Source organism: Lycorma delicatula, chromosome 6 (assembly GCF_047948215.1).
Source record: "Lycorma delicatula isolate Av1 chromosome 6, ASM4794821v1, whole genome shotgun sequence".
Taxonomy (NCBI): Eukaryota; Metazoa; Arthropoda; class Insecta; order Hemiptera; family Fulgoridae; genus Lycorma; species Lycorma delicatula.
In genome coordinates this window covers 22,296,941-22,315,731 of record NC_134460.1, presented here as the reverse complement: position 1 = coordinate 22,315,731, position 18,791 = coordinate 22,296,941, and the positions used below count along the sequence as shown (strand labels likewise).

Genomic DNA, 18,791 nt, shown 5'->3' with positions numbered 1-18,791 from the left:
GAGCTGCTGCCCTCTTTCAGGAATCATTCCTTAGTCCGGCTCTCAACAGATACCTCTCCGATATGGTTGCACCTTCGGTCCAGCTACTCTGTATCCCTGAGCACTCAAGCCCCCTCACCAACGGCATGATCTCATGATTCATAGAGGAGGTTTAACTTATTAGTATACGACAACTCCCTTCGATTCTCTTCTTCTGAAGCAGAAAATTTAGATAGAGCAGTGGCATTAAATTAATCTTGAATCCTAGAAAAATTATCGATATTATCATTTTTTAAATATTTCTCAATACATGTGATAAGTGTTCTTCAAAAAGTGTTTTCATACCTCCAGAAAATCAACACAATTAGAGGTAAAAAATGTTTGCTACGAGGATAAAAATTCCTTATCTTCATTCATTTTCCTAAAGCTACAATTTTCTCAATCGACTTTAAAAAGTACGTGTTGCTTCCCTGCAAGGAGAAATTGGACAATTCAGCTTTTCAAACATGTCACATAAATATGCTAGTTTTACCAAAAACTCATTTAAAGAATGTTCGGTATACTTTATGTGCTTTTTTTAAGAAAAAATATGAATCTCTAGTCTCAGTTCAAACGTAGGAGACAATACATTTTCACGAGAAAGCCATCGCCAAGTATTTTTGTACAACAAAAACATGTGTTCAGGTCACAGATCTTCACATAAATTTTTTTTAATAATTTCCTTCAACAGCCAAGTTTTAGTAAGTTTACTACGTTCACCACATATTCTAAGACTTAATTCAATGTAGGAATCAGATATTTTGATGCGAATACTGCTCTGTAAAAAACGCTGTAGTTCCACATTGCTTCAGGTTTTTGATTCAAATAAAATCTGCATTCTCCATAACAGCTGGACATAGAACGAGAATCATCAGTACAGACACGAACGCAGTTAGCCCACTCCAAACAGTTTACAGATATAAAAATATCAAGGATCTCGAACAACTCTTGAGCCTTTGCACAAACAGTAATACTTTTATAAATGAGAGGATTTTCTACGATGTTAATGCCTTCTATAAACGTCATATAGCAAATCAAATGTACATAAATATTATCTGTTAAATCATTCAGTTTCAATCCAAATTCCTTCCCTTTTAATCTTTCAAAAATGATCATTGAAGCCTTTCGCTATTAACTGCATTCTGAGACTGATGGTGTTATTGGACAAAGGAGCTTTTGAAAATAGTTTCTCAGCAGGCTTATCAATTGTAATGTTCAACATATCTACAACAGCCTGTAGAATGAGTCGTTCTGCGATTGTATGGCGTTTCTTATATTTTGCGATTCTATGTGCTACCTTATATGCTGACAAAGCATTGTTTGGGATTGACACCTGCTTATAAAAACTACTGTTTTGTTCATTTAATTCTTTTAGCTTTCTGCTAAAGTAGTCACGAGGTTTACTAACACGCTAGGATGATGATTACTAAATAATGTTTTAACCAAGTGGATGGGCATTGGAGTAATGTGAAAATTGAGACAGGCGTATTTTACGAGTGTCCGGTGGTTGCTCCAATAATAAATAAAGTAATGTTTTTCCTTATTGCTTTCTTCATACAGCCAAATGTGACGACGCATATCAACGATACATAATTTTTTTATTAAGAATAAAAAATTCTTTCGAAAGAAAGATTTGTTCTAAGAAAGAGGACTTAGAACAAATCTAAGCGTATAATTCTACTATACGCTTACTCTTTAGTTATCCATAAGAATTATGCGTACAGTAAAATTATTACTTTCAGAAAAAGTGACTATGACTAGTACCTCTTTTATCTCAGATGTTTTAAATGCACATGATGGAACACTAGTAAAGACTGAAACAGTTAATGGTAATCAATAAATTAACATACCCCATTCTATTAAAAAGAAATGTGGTAATGTACTCTTATACAGTAGTATATAAATAGAGAAACCAAGAAGTTCGTTAGAACTTCGCCAGTAAGGGTTCGCAGAACTGGACGGCACGGCGAAGTCAACGAACTACGTTTACAGTTCTAAACATGACCTAACCTAAAAGTGAAATGAAAACGGGGGAAAAAAAATTAAAAAAAAGCTCATGTGTACTTATGTACACACGTAAGAAGTTATACTTCTTTGGCGTGGATAAAAAATAATTTTTTTACGTATTCAAACAAATTTGACCCGAGTCAAACAATCGATAGACGACATTAAATACCGTGAATAAAAGTTTAATTATATTAAATAATATTTATTTTATACGGTTTAAAAAGTATTGAAGTATTCGTTGTCATATAAAACAAAGTTCATTGAATATATTTCGATTAGTTTAGTTCCATTAATTCTTCGGATGACGATTGAATAGGCGCGAGAGTTTTGAGCGACTTATGATATGAAAAATATAATGTAATTTTAGCTTGCAATAGTGTATTTCATCGAAAATTTTGTTTTTGGTAAATTTAGAATTACATATGCAAAATCAAGAATTTATCTGATGTGAGCTATTTTCTGTCATTAAAACATATAATTTTATTCATAAAAAATAATAATTACATAAATATAACCTCATATCTTGATACACGATTTTCACAAAAATAAATAAATAAATATAAACTGCAATATAAATTTTTATGAATATGAACAACAATATTCATAGTTTAAAATATCCGTGTTCAGTTATCCTTGTATGTAAATATATATACAAAAATATATTTATTACAACTCAATATCTGTTATGTTTACAACACGTGGTAATCACTTATAATTGCACTGAACGATTGACTAACTTAGACACTACACGCATGTGCGTGCAAACTGATTCACTTGTACCTGGGCAAATCATGGTGTGTTACATCAGCGCGTGCAACTTCTGTAACTTACTGCAAATACATTCTGATCAATTTCTCCTAACGCGCCAAAAGAAGTATAACTTCCGTAAGCATGAAAACATTATATTTCAGTTTAATTAGATTTGCAGTAAAAAATACTTTCAAAAAATATCTCGAATTTTGTTAGACAATGTTTATTTTCTTCCATTTGATGAACCGCAGAACTCGAATATGTCACTTTTCCCCAAAAAGGTGGGTTTACGGATCGCACCGTTAGGTAACAGTACTTGATAGTACTAGGTAGCATACAAAAACTTGATAATGAACATGAAATAATAAAATTTAAAAGAAAGTATACTACAGCTTGTTTTAATAACAAATGCTCTTATGTAAATGAAAGTACTGAAGATGAAACATTTTATTAATTCCCATCACTTCATTAAAAAAAAAAAAAATAGAAGTATTAGTTTACAAGAGATTATAGCTGCTAAGAAAACACGAAATATCTGATGTGGATACCACATAACTTCCTTGTACGCCTATTAAATTACTTAAACACATTTATTTTAAATGAAAAGTACATAAAAATTTTTTTCATTAATAACTTCTCATATTTTTTTTTTTTTATTGTTGTTACTGAATTATTATTTATCGTAAAAATTTCTTTACAGTAGGAGGTTAATAATTATTAATTATTAATAATGAGATCAATATATTTAAATTGAAAAAAAAATTAAAAGAAAAAAACGCGAGTTGAAGTCTGATTCGAACCGATGTGCCCTGTAAGATCCAAATATATCATTAATTAAAGTTTTGTTAGGCTATAACTCTGGAACCAATGAAAATAAGTACCACTTATGATACATCGTTGAATAACTCTCAATGAGGGCCTATTACTGCAGTTAAGAAAAAGGTAAAAAATCCAGTTTTCTTTTAGGCTGTTTTAAACACTTTTGGTCGAGTCGATTTCAATCAAAAGGGGAGGTGCATAAGTAGATGTTACAACAGTCCTAAACCCAAAATTTCAACATCCTACGGCTAATCGTTTTTGAGTTATGCGAGATACATACGTATGCACACGTACGTACAGACGTCACACTGAGACTAGACAAAATGAATTCAGGGATGGTCAAAATGGATATTTTCGTACAAGGAATATTTCCTTTACTTCGTACAAGGAAGTAAAAACACGAACCATAGCAAAATGTTACAAATGTGACAACAAAAATTTGTTACATAAAATATAAATAAATTCGATTGTTAACATTTTTTTCCTTCAATTAGAACTATTTGAACTAATTAATGGAGAAATAAAAAAAGTTCATTTAATAATAATTATATAAAAAGTGTGTCCACGGATTCGATAAAAATTGAGGGTTACACTTACAAAGTAATAAGTGTAATAACATCACGGATCTTCCATTCGTGAAGGTCATTATACTAATTTTATTAAAAAAGGAAAAATATGGTATGAAGTGAATGATATGACTATCAACAAAAAAATTGGCCGAGAAATTCAAAAAATGTATATTTGTTATTGCAGAAAGGTAATAGATTTAAATAATAAATCCATAAGATAATCAGTAAAAATTCATAAAAAGAAAAATATAACAAAACGCAGTGATATCCAAAAAATTACAATGGTAAACCGCACCGTATGATATCTGCTTCCGCTTAAAAACAAAAATTTCTGTAATATAATAAAACTGTTTTTAATAAAATGATACTGATATCAAAAAAGGTAAGACACTACATTTCTATTATCAAAATCTGTTACTTATTTAGAATTCTGTTTAAAAAAATACATGTTAAATATATGTAGTAGACAATAGATATACAATAATAGATAATAAAAAATGTTTAAGCGTTCCATATAATAAGCAAAAAATAGAAAAGTTTGTTACAAAACTCTTACCGGCCAGATTTCATTTATATGTATCACATTTTAAAAAATAATACAATTCTTATGATTATTCGTTGTTTAATGAATGAAATCAGGCCGGTAAGAGTTTTGAAACAAACTTTTCTATTTTTTGCTTATTATTTGGAACGCTTAAAACATTTTTTATTGTCTATTATTGTATATCTATTGTCTATTACATATATTGAACATGTATGTTTTTTAAAATTAAATTCTAAATTATTTTGATAATAGAAATGTAGTGTCTTACCTTTTTTGATATCAGTATCACTTTGTTAAAAATAGTTTTATTTATATTACAGAAATTTGTTTTTTGAGCTATTGGTTTTACTACATTAAAAAATTAAATTTTTAATTACATATCTGTCTACTGCCTTTATCTTTTGAACAGTAATGCGTACATGCCAATTTGGCAAAAAACATTGAAATAGTATTTAGTATTTTCGTTTTTATGAAGCCCCTAAAGCGTTACTAAGCTAGAGAATTTACGTCATCATAAAACACATATTTTGTTTCTTCGTCTTTTATATTAATATCAGTTTACTCTTTAAATAAATTTATTAACAAAACGCTAAAGTAGATTCTGCAGTCATCTCGAATGTCTTGAGACATCCAGATAGCTACTCATTAGTGATCAAATTTTCAACTCAAAAATCCATATTCCAAGTAAAGTACGCTCGTTTCACTCTGCCTTTCTTTGAACAACCCTCCATAAAATATACTTCCCTTAACTCTAAAACTCGCATCTAAAATATTTTTATGCTGCATGTTATATTATGATATTTGTAAAGTATTTTTAAAATTTTTAGTTTTTATTTTTAAATCTACTTTATATAAATCGACAAATTTTATGATCAGTTTATTAAAAAAGAATTATATACTATTATAATTTGTACGTAAAAAGAACTGTTACAGCGATATTTTCCCCTAACAATTAATTTTTAGTTTTTTTTTTAAATATTTCTCAAATATGCAACATAGGTTTTTTTAATATTGCAGCATATACATTCTGTAAAGTATTTTGCCCTAGAAAATATTATATAAATATAGAACACTCTAAGTTTACTTTTACATATATAAACAGAAATTCAATAAATTATTTTCATTTTAATACTTAAACATATTCTACCAGTAATAATTGTTATAAATTATAACATTTTTACATTCAAATTTTAATCTCATAAAAAAAACTCTTAATACTTACATAAATACATCATATATATAAACACTTCAAATTTAAAAAAAAAAAAAAAATTATTCTATAGGATTTTTAATCCATTACTTCATTTCAAAAAGTCATGATAGACAAAAAAAGCAGAAGGTAATAGCAAAAATCAATACTTTAATTAAAGAAATTTAAAATACATAATCCAACGTTTTATAACTTATAACAAACATATATATCAGAATGAGTTATCAGGAAGTAAAATAGACGACTAAATCAGCTGATATTCTAACAAGATTTTTAATAAAATAAATATTTTTAAAAATGCAAATGATCGACTTAATTAGATAAAAATTATTCGAGTAAATTTTACAATAAAATTGTAATATCAATAAAATTATCGAATATTTCTATATAATAAACAAAAATACGCGGCAGAGTTCTACGTTACATTTATTCTACGAGGCTCGGCTGATAAATTTTGCATATATATGCGTAACATGGGCATGAAAAGAGATATTTGAGTGAAATAAAAGTACGATATCTTACCTACAAAATGCAGTATTCATTTTTCAACATAATCCCCATTTACACTGATACACTTTCCCAAGTTTTTGCATTCCGTCACTGAAAAATTATGGCGGTCTTTCTAGGATCCAAGTGGCCATAGTTTCCTTCACTTCATTGTCGGTGATGTAATGATTACCTTTGAGATTCCTCTTGTGATGAAGAAAGAAGTGGAAGTCGTACGCAGCCAAATCCGGCAAGTATGGCGGATGCGGAATAGGCTCAAACTTCAGCTTGTGGAGAGCCATCAGAAACTTTACGCGATACCCAACGTGCACAGATTTTACGGTAACCCAATCGCTCGATAATATGGCCTACTCGTTCTTTAGATATTCCTAACTAAATAGCGATGTGTTGCTTGGTGATTCGCCAGTTACTTTGAAGCAAATTGTCCACCTCCTATCGATATTTCTCGTCAGCCACAGAAACGGATTGTCTGCTACGAGGTGTGTCCTCAATTGTCGCTTTACCAGCTTCACATTCGTGAAATTTCTATGCCCGGCTATTCACATTACTCCTTTCAACAGTTTCACTACCTAAACTGCTTTTAAATGCTTTTTAAAGGTTTTATGTATTTATTTCCCATTTAAAAAAATTATTGTACGTGAAACCCAAAAATAGGGTTTCCAACTTATTGGTTTAACCCCAGATTTCTCAAAAATTGCTGCAGATACGATCCTGGGTTCTATTTTATTTGATTTTTCAGGTCAAAAACCATAAGAAATTTCTAATTCTGTTTCTTAATTAACTTCCTAAAAATTTCAGTACGATCTCATTTCACCGGGGTAGCTGAAATCCAAGCAAAATCTTTCACTAGCCGTAACTCGCAAACATTTTAGGACATATTTTTATATGATTTTTTCCATTTTTTCAGAAGTAGAATAGGTTAGGTTAGTTGCGGGAGAAATTCGTGATACACTCTGTACCAATACATACAATATATATATATATATATATATATATATATTTTCATACCAAGATATTTTGTTCTTTAAAAGTATTTGTATGTTTTTTTTTTAATTTATTTAAAATTTAAATTTATTGTTTTTATTTTATCTTTTAAATAATAACATCATTAAACGACTGATAAATTACACTCTATTATTTTCATATGTAAGTTATATCTTTTTTTTTTATTTGAATGATTATAGTTTTAATGTGATATATTTCATATGTTTTTTTTTTTGTTTTCTCCAACCATTTTTCCAGCTATTGCCGGGTCTGGATGGGTGTGTAAAGACAAATGCAATTAATGCTACCGCTTTGCCATGCCTGACGTTGCTGGATATGAAGTGCAATGCAAATGTACCGATTAACATGTAGTCCAAAACAAACTCAGGTCGACCACTCCTGAGACGTGTGATTAATTGAAACCCAACCACCAAAGAACACCAGTATCCACAGTTTAGCATTCAAATCCATATAAAACCATCTGCCTTTACAGGGACTCGAACCTTAGAACTCGAAAATCAAGCTGATTTTGCGATGATGAGTTTTATAACTAGACTAACCTGGCGGGTAATGTGATAATATTGTGTTAAAATTTAATATCTTTCTTAGTAAAAAGCGCATAATATTCAGTATTATTTGTAATTAATATTTAATTTCAACAAAAAAGAACATTATCGTTTTTCATTTTTAAAAAATAAAAAAAAAAATATTTTCTTTCCGCGAATTATCACGCTTACAAAGTTTTCCAACAATTCCTTTATTTCTTCTTTTGTATATAATTTTAATAGAAACGAGGATAGATTTCATCTTTTTTTCTTACAAAGAGCTTTTTTCTATAAAATTATCTTAATTCTGTAAATAATTTTTCTTTTTTATAAGTATTTCCACCCTCTTTATTTTTAAATACTAAATTGTATTTTATATTTTAAATTACTCTTTTGAAGAAATTTTTCATCACTTTAAGTAGTTTTGTTTTTTATTGTACAATATAATATATAATTTTATACGTAGAGGCCTGTGTATAAAATTTGTGGCTCGAGAATCGTCAAAACTACTAAATAAATTTCACTGAAATTTACTTATTCTGTAGTAGTGTATATAAAAAGATGTACATGCGAAAGTTTTATGAAGACTGGTTGAGTCATTCTTCAGTTACACTCAATTTAAGTTCAACACTGAGGTCATGTTGAATTGGTATCGATGTATCTTTCATACGCGCTTATGCAGTGAGTTACAGTAGTGATTGAGTTGAAACTTAATGCTTGTATTTAGGGTTAATAGAACATATATAGTGCGTTGAACTCTGAAAATCAGTACGTTTCTGACTGCGAGATAGTGAGGGCATCCAAAACGAAAAATTTCTCTTGTACAGAACTGCGCAAGAGTTTCTTTTTTACTTTCAAACCATCTAAGGATTACATTCGCATAATTTTTTATTTCTTCTTTTCCCAAAATATTTTCATTCTATTTTGTGTTGTTTTTCTTTTCTTCCATCCATTTTCTGTCAGGTTTAAAATTGTTTTTCCTATTCTGGAAATCTTCATTTATGAATAATCTTTCTAAATTCATCTCTACCGTCTATTTTATCTTTTGTGATTTCTAAACTTCTGAGATTTTTTAAATTTCTGTAAACCATTTAGGTTTTTTTTTTATTTTATCAAAATATTTGAATATTTGTTTAATCACTCTATTATCTTCCACTCTGTAGAAAAAAAAAAAAATTTAACCATTTATTTATGATTTTTTTCTGTTTTTTCTAGATTTTCATAAATTTCCATTGTTCTTTTACGTCTGTATTGCTGATCTTTTATTATCGTTGGGCGTTTTATTTTCCTTAGGATTTTGTTTTCTAATCTAGATATTTCTTTACTAAAGAAAATTTGTAAACATTCAGATCCATATAAGGCTTGAAGTAGAATTACTATTACATAATATCTGATTTTCTAATTATTCGATAAACTATTTTTTGGTATATATGATACGTATCTTTTAAAGAGTTTCTTCCAGTTTATTTTGTATGTATTTAATTGCTTCATTACCTAATGGAGTAATAATGATTTCTCCTAAAAACTTAAATTTATTGATTCTTTTTAGAATTCTGTTTTCTGAAATTTTGGTTTCATTTGTTACGTTTTTATAAGGAGAGTAAATGAACTACTCCGTTTTTTCAAACGAGATTTGTAGACAGATCTTCCCTGTGTTTTTTACTAATTCTAAAATTTTGTTTCTGGCTTCTTTGTCTTTTGCTAATATTACCAAATATTCTGCAAACGCAAGAATATTTATATTAAAGTTACTATATTTAGCTGCTATTTTAATTTTTTATTTATCTCTAATTCCTTTAGTTTTATTCTCCATTCTCTTAAAACCTTTTCTATGAGCAATTAAATAAATAACGGGATTTAATTTCCTTGCTCGACTCCCATCTTGATTTTAAAGGGCTAAGACAATACTAACATAAATTTAATTTTATAAATTTTATAATACGTTTTACTTACTGTTTCCTTTATGATATTTATAGTTTTGGAATTCTCTTTATACCCCGGAGCCGGAATAAGCATTTAAGCATTACTCAGCTCCGGGGGATGCCTTCGCCACAAATTACCTCGGCAGAACACAAGGTCCCGCCCAGGTAGCCGGGACTCGCCTTTCAGTACATGCCACACCTCTAATGAGAGGACCCCAAAGGGATCCCCTCACCGGGACTCCGTACTTAATTCCCTGCATTAAGTACAGTTCCCCTTGGGGAATCCCAAGGGGATCTCCCACCGGGACTACGGTCCTAAATACCCTCCTCAAGAGGCGCTGCGAAGGAGTCCCCGTCCAATCATTGATGGTGGGACGCCGGAGCCTCCCACCCCTCCTGGACGAAACTATCCCCACAGATACCCATCAGCACTGAACAGGCTCCACATCTTCATGTCGCAGGTGAAGCCTTGTATCCTCTACCCCCGGGTCATGTCCATACAACCGACAGGAAGGACACCGAACCTCTCGCCGGCAGTCCTTCCGTAGATGACCAGCTTCACCACAGGTGAAACAGTGGCCATCACGATCTGATCCGGTACACGAATTGCTCCTGTGGCCTGGCTTCCAGCAGCGAAAACAGAGTTCGTCAAATGAACGTCTAATAACCCTACAAACCACCCAACCAATATGGGTACGTCCATCAACCAATAATTTATCCTCAAGGATGGCGGTACAACCACAGTGACCACCTGCGTCGTACCATAGGCCGATCGCATACACGTTACTTCAATCGACATTGACTCCTCCGTGATATTCCGAACTTCGTAATGAACTCATCCTGAGTGTTAATACATCCACATCCTTAATAAGGACGTGAACCCTCCTACTATCTCTCCCTGTCAGAGCCGTAGTGGTGCCCTCGACCTTCGCAGAAATATCCTTGCTTATCCGTTCAGCAGCAGCACTATCGGCCCACACCCAGATGTGGAGGTCCTCACCCTGACAATTACGCGCGGAAAGGACCCCAACTTCACCTTGCGACGCAGCTCCTTTCACCGAGCGGAGGAGTTTAGCGTAAGTTTTCCCCTTCGCTTTGACTACCACTACCGTCAGCCGTTTCCTCCCGTCATCCTTCTGCATCGATACTAACAGGTTCACAAAGTGTTTCTTCCCGATCCGTCGACTGAAATATTCAACTGTGCGGCGCAATAGTTGCCCAAAGCCCACATTGTCCTGAAAAACGCACCTGAAGAATCGACCGACAGACGATAAAGGCTTCCTCACGGTCCCCAGCCGTCGAGTAAATTATTAGGGCGTAAGCAATACGACCAAGGTCAATTTTTGAACCATCGCCGTCCCCGAACAGGTCTGAAGGAGATGACTGTACAACAAGGACTTGGCCCCTCTTCAATTTACCCGAACGAGCCAGGTACGCAATCCATGGTGCTTTACGAAATACTGCTGTGATTTGGGTGGTCGACCCCATTTGCCAGATAAATTATCCATGCATATCCAGTAACTTCTTTTACCCCAGTGGTAGCCTCCATCAGGACTGAAGATTGGACATCCTCAGGCCAGCTCTTTAGGACCAGTCTTCCAAGGTCCTTGTTAGCAACACCATCATCAATCATTCGACGGAGCTCCGCATCTGGCCAGGATACAGTCCGGTCAAGACCCACGGCTGGATTCTACGAAGTCATGTCCGTGACAATGAAATACGTCTGAGGGCCTCTTCCACCGTACCCGGCCGAGTTGATTGTCCCTCCTGAAAATCAACAATTATTTCATTAAGAACATCTTGAAACATCTTCATCATACGAACAGAGACATCTGTACGTTCGTAACACTTCTTGATTTCTATTTTTGTGTTCGTACGCTGCCGCACAAACGAAGCTTAACACCCTAACGTGGTTAAACAAAAAGTCATGTTATTAGTAAAACATCTCTGGAGTGTAAGGCTCTTTGCAACACCTGCACTCCTCTTCTCATTCTCCTCCATGCGGTAGACGTCCTGGAATGACCCGCACTTCTTCAATCCAGAGGCCTCTCCTGAGGAGTACAAGGAACTCCTACCACCAGCCTTGGATTTCTTTGTTTCCTCTGCAACCGTTGGAAATAAGTGCAATCTCCGTTTCTCAGATATCTTTGAAATCCCCCGCCCCACTTCCCATATCATCGTCAGACCGCAGTGGAAGTGGCGGGAAGTCCTCCCTGAGGCCGCTATCACCTGCGAAACCCTCAGCGACTAAAACCGGTGAAGCGACAGCCTGTACCCGCTACCGAGCCGACGTGCCTTTCTTCTCGGTTTTTCTGCGTCTTTCCATCAGTCGCTCCTCACGCCGATATTCCACAATATCCATTTCCGCCTCACTATCGGTCCCGGTGCTGTCCGAGGGGACCTCACTCATCAAAATCCCCTCCAACCGATGGGGAAGCGCTTCCGGACCGATCTGGTTCGGTCATAGTCCAATAACAAAAAATAAATTAAAGAAAGTAAATGTAAAATGAAACAAAACTAACCAACGAATGTAAACAAACTGAATAAATTAATACTAACAGCTGTGTAACCAAGCAAACAGTCCTTGGTTACCGTAGGCAAACACCAGAAAATAAAATTTAAAACAAACAAAAACGAAACAAAACGACTAACAGTAACATAAAACTACAAAAGTAACTCAAAAACGTGGGGGAAAAAAATGTTAAAAAAATTATAATTAAAAAGGTAATAAAATTGTTAATTAAAAAACGTAATTAAAATCGTTATAGATGAGCTCGTCGGTTGTACACAAAACATCTATTAAATTGATTTTTACTTACTTATTGTACGACAATATTACATTAATTTAAGTAAATATTAAATTTAAAAAAAAATCTTTTCATACTACAGTTTTGAAACATTACCTTTTTGTTTTATTTTATTAATAGATGTTCCACGTTAGAGTAATGTTTATTTATATAGCATTGAATCTGTTGTACTACAGGATACATTCTCCCACATTTTATTACTTATCCTAAAATAAAGCAGTTATTGTGAGGTAACCATACATCGGTAGGGTTTTGTTTACTGAATTTTATTCCTACGGGTATAATATGTTATGTTTTGTACTCTATCGATAGTGCGTCAAGAGATCGATATATTACCGATATAATAAGGAACAAGTTGTTATCTGTTGTCATTTGTTAGCCTATATGATGGCAGTGCTTTAGGGTACTCGTTCATATGAAGCTAATCACAGTATAATGTTATGTACTGTGTACAAGTACACAGTATAAACTCGTTTTTATATTTGTGACGTATTTACTTCTATAAGAGTTAAATCCTATTTTATTAAGAAAAAGAATATTATTAATAAAAAAAATCAGTTTCTCGAAATAAAATAATCATCTAAGGCAAAATTTGAAATTAGAATCCTAGAGCACTAAAATATTAATTAACAAAATAAAATAAAATTAAACAAGATACAATCAGCTTGACGAAACTTGTTAATATTTTAAATAAACTAAAAAGAGATATACTAATTAAAATTAATTGAAAAACAAGCAAAACCGTTTATAAAAAATTTTATTTTAAATCTAAAACTAGATGGCAATCTCATTTTTTAAACAATCATCATCTGTAGATACTGAAGAAATGTTGTACTTAAAAAAATAAACAACTAAAAATGTTAAATAATCTTTTTTAAAATCAAGAAATAATAATAATAAATATTAATAGATCTACAACAAAAAATCCATTTCGATTAAAACAAAAATAAGACATTATTGCACAGTAATAAGACCAGAAGTATTCTATACGATAGAATGCCATTCTCTGAACGTTTTTGATGTATTAAAAGAATTAAGAATGTGAAGACGAAAATATAAGAACAGTTCTGGGACCCATACTGAGTGAAGGGGTACAATACTCATTGAGATCTGTGGAAGAACTGTATAAAAGAGAAAAAATGGACAAAATGAAGATGCAATGAGATAAAGAAGGCTCAATTACTTCGGACACTTATACCCGATGGATGGAGGTGGACTAAATAAAACTATCGTCAACTACTTATATAGTAAAAAAAAAGTAATAAAAAACTGTGGAGGGAAAGAATGATTAAGGATACCGAAAAGATGGAGATAGAAGAGCAAACAATTCTGGATAGAAGAAGGTGCAGAGAAACAGTTAAAAAGTTTGAAAGTTTTCAGAAGGATTATAGCTACTTTTTTAGTAGGGTTATTTCTTACTTTTCTCGTGCGCTACTTAGAGAAGGAAATCAGTGAGAATTAAAATGAAGAAATACGGGGAAGATGTAAAATCGAAAAGAAGAGTAAAACCTAAATAATGATTGTTTTATGTAGTCCATAGATGGCTAGAACAGAAGATAAATACTAAAAGACAAATAAACAGCAGATAGAAAACACTTTTAATTAAATATTTCTAATAGGCAGTTTTATTTGAAGGTTTTTTAGTTTAAACCTATATGTTTTTAAACTAAAATGTACTTTATAAAATTACAATTTTGTGTGTTTTACTTTTATTCTAAAAACAGTATTGTATACTAATATTAATTGTATTGTTTCGTAAGTTGTCTTTAATTTACTGATAAATATTTGTATATAAAAATATAACCAATATTTATATATATATGCAAATTAATATACATACTGAAGGATCAACTTGATAGCCACCGTTGGGATCTCAGAAACTGTAAGTTTTTTGAGAAACTTTAAATGGAGAATCTTCCCTAAAACTAAACTTTTACCGTTTTTGAAATCTTAGCCCTTTTTCCAATATTCAAACTAATGTCATTACTTAAAATCCCCACGAAAAAATTTCTTAAAATATTATTTTCTACCCAAAAATGAAATAAAAGCATGAGGTTTTTATTTGAAATAATGATACTGGCCGTCATATTTGAAAAAGGGCGAAGTTTTAAAAAATGAAAGTACTGTAGTTTTAATTAGGGAAAATCTACCGGAGGTTGCCAATTTGAAGTTTTTCATAAAACTTATAATCTCTGAGTTCTTAATGGTGGCCATCTTGAGTTGATCACTGTGTAACATATTAATTTTTTATTACTAGTAATGATCAATCTTTTAGCAAACGAAATGATAGTATAATTTTTGATTTTAAGGAAAATTTATTATTGGCAGTTTTTTATCGTTATTTGTTTCTTTAGTAATGAAAAAATAATCATTATAATAAACTAATCAAACTCTTCTCCCTCTGGAATAATAATTTTAATTAAATTCTTTTTCTTTTTAGATAATCAATTTTTAAAAGTTCAAAAATTTCCTTTTATTTAAGTCAGTCAGAGTCCACTTTTATTGTTATGATAAAACAGACATGTAACAGTCGGCTCCTACAACTTTGCATTTAGAAATCCTGAGACGTATATCAAAGGATTTATTATTTTAAAATCATTATAAAACAAATGTAAAGGCAGTTACTTTTAATCGGACTTGAATATTAGATCGTGGATACCGGTGTTCTTTAGTAGTTGGGTTTCAATTAACCACACATCTCAGGAACGGTCGAACTAAGACTCTACACTTCATTTACACTCATACATATGCGTATCATCCTTATTCATCATTTGAGTCAATAACTGACGGTGATTCCGGGAGACTAAACAGGAAAAAAAGAAAGACAGACAAGTGAACATGATTTTATTGTATTTAAGAAAATCTAATACAGATTACCTATTGATAAAATATTACAATAGCTACAAATTAAAAGAAAAATTTTGGTACTGAAACAAGTAGATGAAAATAAATCTGTTTTTTCTTTTACTATTAGTATTAAAATTTTGAAATCAAATCAGTTTTTCTCTTTCACCCTCAGATATTTAATTACGACCCTTCAAAAATAGCAGGGAAATTTTTATTTTATGCTCTATTGTTATATTAATGATAACAGAATAATATACACAATCACTTTTTAAGTATTTCTTGTAATTACTATCATTTTAGAAGTGGAAAAAGGTAAATAACTGTTGTATTGTTACCTGTATTTACAGAAATTTCAGTCTGGTTGAATTTTAAAAATGATTATTTCTGTATGAAATTTAAAAACATTGGAATTTCAGTATAAATATTATTTTTAACATCATATATATTTATTATCTGTTCTGTCTACAATTCAAACCTAGTTCAAAGTAATAAAATATGAAAAAATGATATTAACATGTTTTTCTTGAATAAATGACACATTTTCGTCCACATCAGAAGTTACGTTTTAAAAATTTAATCAGTATGTTTTTAAGAAATATTAAAACATTCGATTTTTTTTTAAATTAAAAAATTATATTGTGCTTTAATTCAAAGACTTTGGGAAACCATAATGCTGTAATATTAGTAAAAACAAATTTAAAAATCTCCTTAGAAAATTTTGATAATTATCCAAAGAATGGATTTATAATTATTTTTCTGTGATTTTTTTTTTTTTTTTACAGAAGTTGAGATTCCAGTTAACGGTTGGGAGTGCAACCGTACGATAATTCTGTCTTTGGAACAGCCAAGAGCGGTGGTTACAAGTCCAGCGTTTCCAAATTCGTATCCAGATAATGTTGACTGTCATACCCTCATACTGTGCCCGCCTTCCCACCGGATTCTCATCGAATTTGACGAACTCGTCCTGGAGAAAGAACCATTGTAAGTATCGTATTGAATTTTTCACACGATTCAACAAATTGTTATTATTACTTTATCTGAATTAGAATTAATCCATTATCAGAATGGAAAACGTCATCAAATTTCATTACTACATAATTTATTGAAAATTTTATTACTGTTCACTCTTTTCTTTAAATTTTTTTATGCTGAAATATTTTGTTTTATATATTTGTTCAAATAGGAGTTGATCCAGTCTGAAATTTCAAAATATGTTTTTAGATTTGAGTTTAAGTTTTTCTAAACTGAATTTTTTTTTAAGTAAACCTTTAATGAACATATGTCATGAAAAAACAGTTTTACAATCCAAGATGGAACTCTACTTCCGAATTAAAAAAAATATAATCAAGTTTATTTTACTTTGTTATTTAAAAACAAAAATTGTATGTTTTTTTTTAAACCTAAAACCTTAAATTGGCTTAAATTTTTATTGAAAAATAATTTTCAACGAATAAAACCAAAGAAAAAACTTGGAGTTTCATTTGAAATTTCCAAAAAGATTTTTTCAATAGTAAAAAGTATGTTAAGCTTTAACTTTTCTCTGTTTATATTTTTGAAAAATTCATTCTAAGTTAATGAATAAAAAAACTTTACTTTTTATTTAAATGATGTATTTGATAAGCTTCTGCTAATATTTTCTTAACACAGCCTAAATTTCAATCCGTAAATTTGTTTGAAATCTAAAGCATTTTTTTACGTTTCGTTCTATCTGCTTAATTATTGTAAGAAAACAACGAAATTACGAAAAAAATATTATTTATGGTTTTTTGGTGCTGCTTCGGTATTAAAATTAAAACGAAAAAATACTCTTATCACGAAACTGATTTCAAATGAATCTTATAAAATTCTAATCACAATGTTGTTGAAATAAAAGGTTGCTGTATTATCTCAAATTTAGCCAAGAAAAAAATTCTTCATTTATAATTTTTACTAAAGATAAATAAATACTAGTTTATGGTCAAGTACAATATCTTGGTCAAAGTAATTTAAATTAAGAACTTAAATAACCCACTCTTTAAGGGAGCTGTCGTTTTGCAGAAATTGCTACTATTGTGATAATCTTTTTCTTTAAGATAAAATTATGAACTATATTATTTCATATATATTTAATATTAATTTTATATATATATATTAATTTTCAACGCAAAAGTAAAATTGTAATAAAAGAAAAAACTATATTCAATATTAATAGAATTTTTTTTTTTTGCTTATAAAATTATACGTATTATGTTCAAAAAACATACGTATTATGTTCATTCATATTGCCTTCACGGCTTTGCTGACATAGCCAAGCCTATTTACAAAATTTAGCCCCACAAATTTCCATAATAACGCGTCGAAATTTTGCTTTCAAGTCATCAATCATTCGTAGTTTGTTTACGTAGTTTTGTAACATAATATAATTCCAGAGAAAAAGGTCTAAGAGAGTCAAATCGTACGATACAGGTAATGCTAATGTCAACTGGCCAGTTGACATTAGCATTTCGTGAAATTATTGAATCACCAAACGTTTGACCCAATAACTGAATTATTTCAGCAGCTGCGTGGCATGTGGTAACTTACATTTCATTCAAATCAAAATTTTCCAAATTTGCAAAAAAATCACGAATCATAGGTCGATAATGTTCACCATTAACTATAACAGTATCTACTTACTCATCCTCGAAAAACAAATGACAGTGATTCCACCAGTCCATAATCCAAACCAAACAGTAATTTGTTTTGTATATAATGGTCACTGTTGAATCATTTTTGGATTGGAATTATATCAAACATGGCAATTTTGCTTGTTTAATAAACCATCATGCCAAAAATGGGCCTCATCTGAAAAGATATTTGTTTATTTTTTTTTATAGACTTGGATCTACTAGTAACTGCTGTAGAGTCCAATCAGCAAACCGTATACACAAAGAATGGTCTCGTTACTTTCATTGTTGAGTTAGTTAAATCGTATATGGGTGTAGACCATGATATCTACGCAAAATTCGCCATGTTGTTAACGATGTGAAAACTTGATTTTCACGAACACTTGTACTTAACAGCAACAATATTCTCTTGACTCGCATTTCTTTTGTGAATTGTTGTTTTAACATCAAGTAGAAAAAATTATACTCGAATTTTTTAACCAAACGATGAATTGTGCTTTGGTTAGGCCGATTATACTCCCATAAATATCACGAAGCGCACAATACGTAGCTACAACTCATTCAGTATTTCAATAAATATTTGTTATGATTTTTAAGCGTTGTTGAGGTGTATAACG

At 31.0% G+C, this 18,791-nt stretch overlaps 1 protein-coding gene across 1 annotated transcript in view; it reads left to right on the top strand.

The window, feature by feature from the left end:
- Positions 1-18,791, top strand: part of LOC142326585 (uncharacterized) — a 354,985-nt gene that overhangs the window by 139,810 nt on the left and 196,384 nt on the right. Inside the window, exon 5 of the mRNA XM_075369170.1 lies at positions 16,312-16,510. Within this exon, the coding sequence (XP_075225285.1) occupies positions 16,312-16,510 (199 nt within the window). The remainder of the gene's footprint in view (positions 1-16,311; positions 16,511-18,791) is intronic.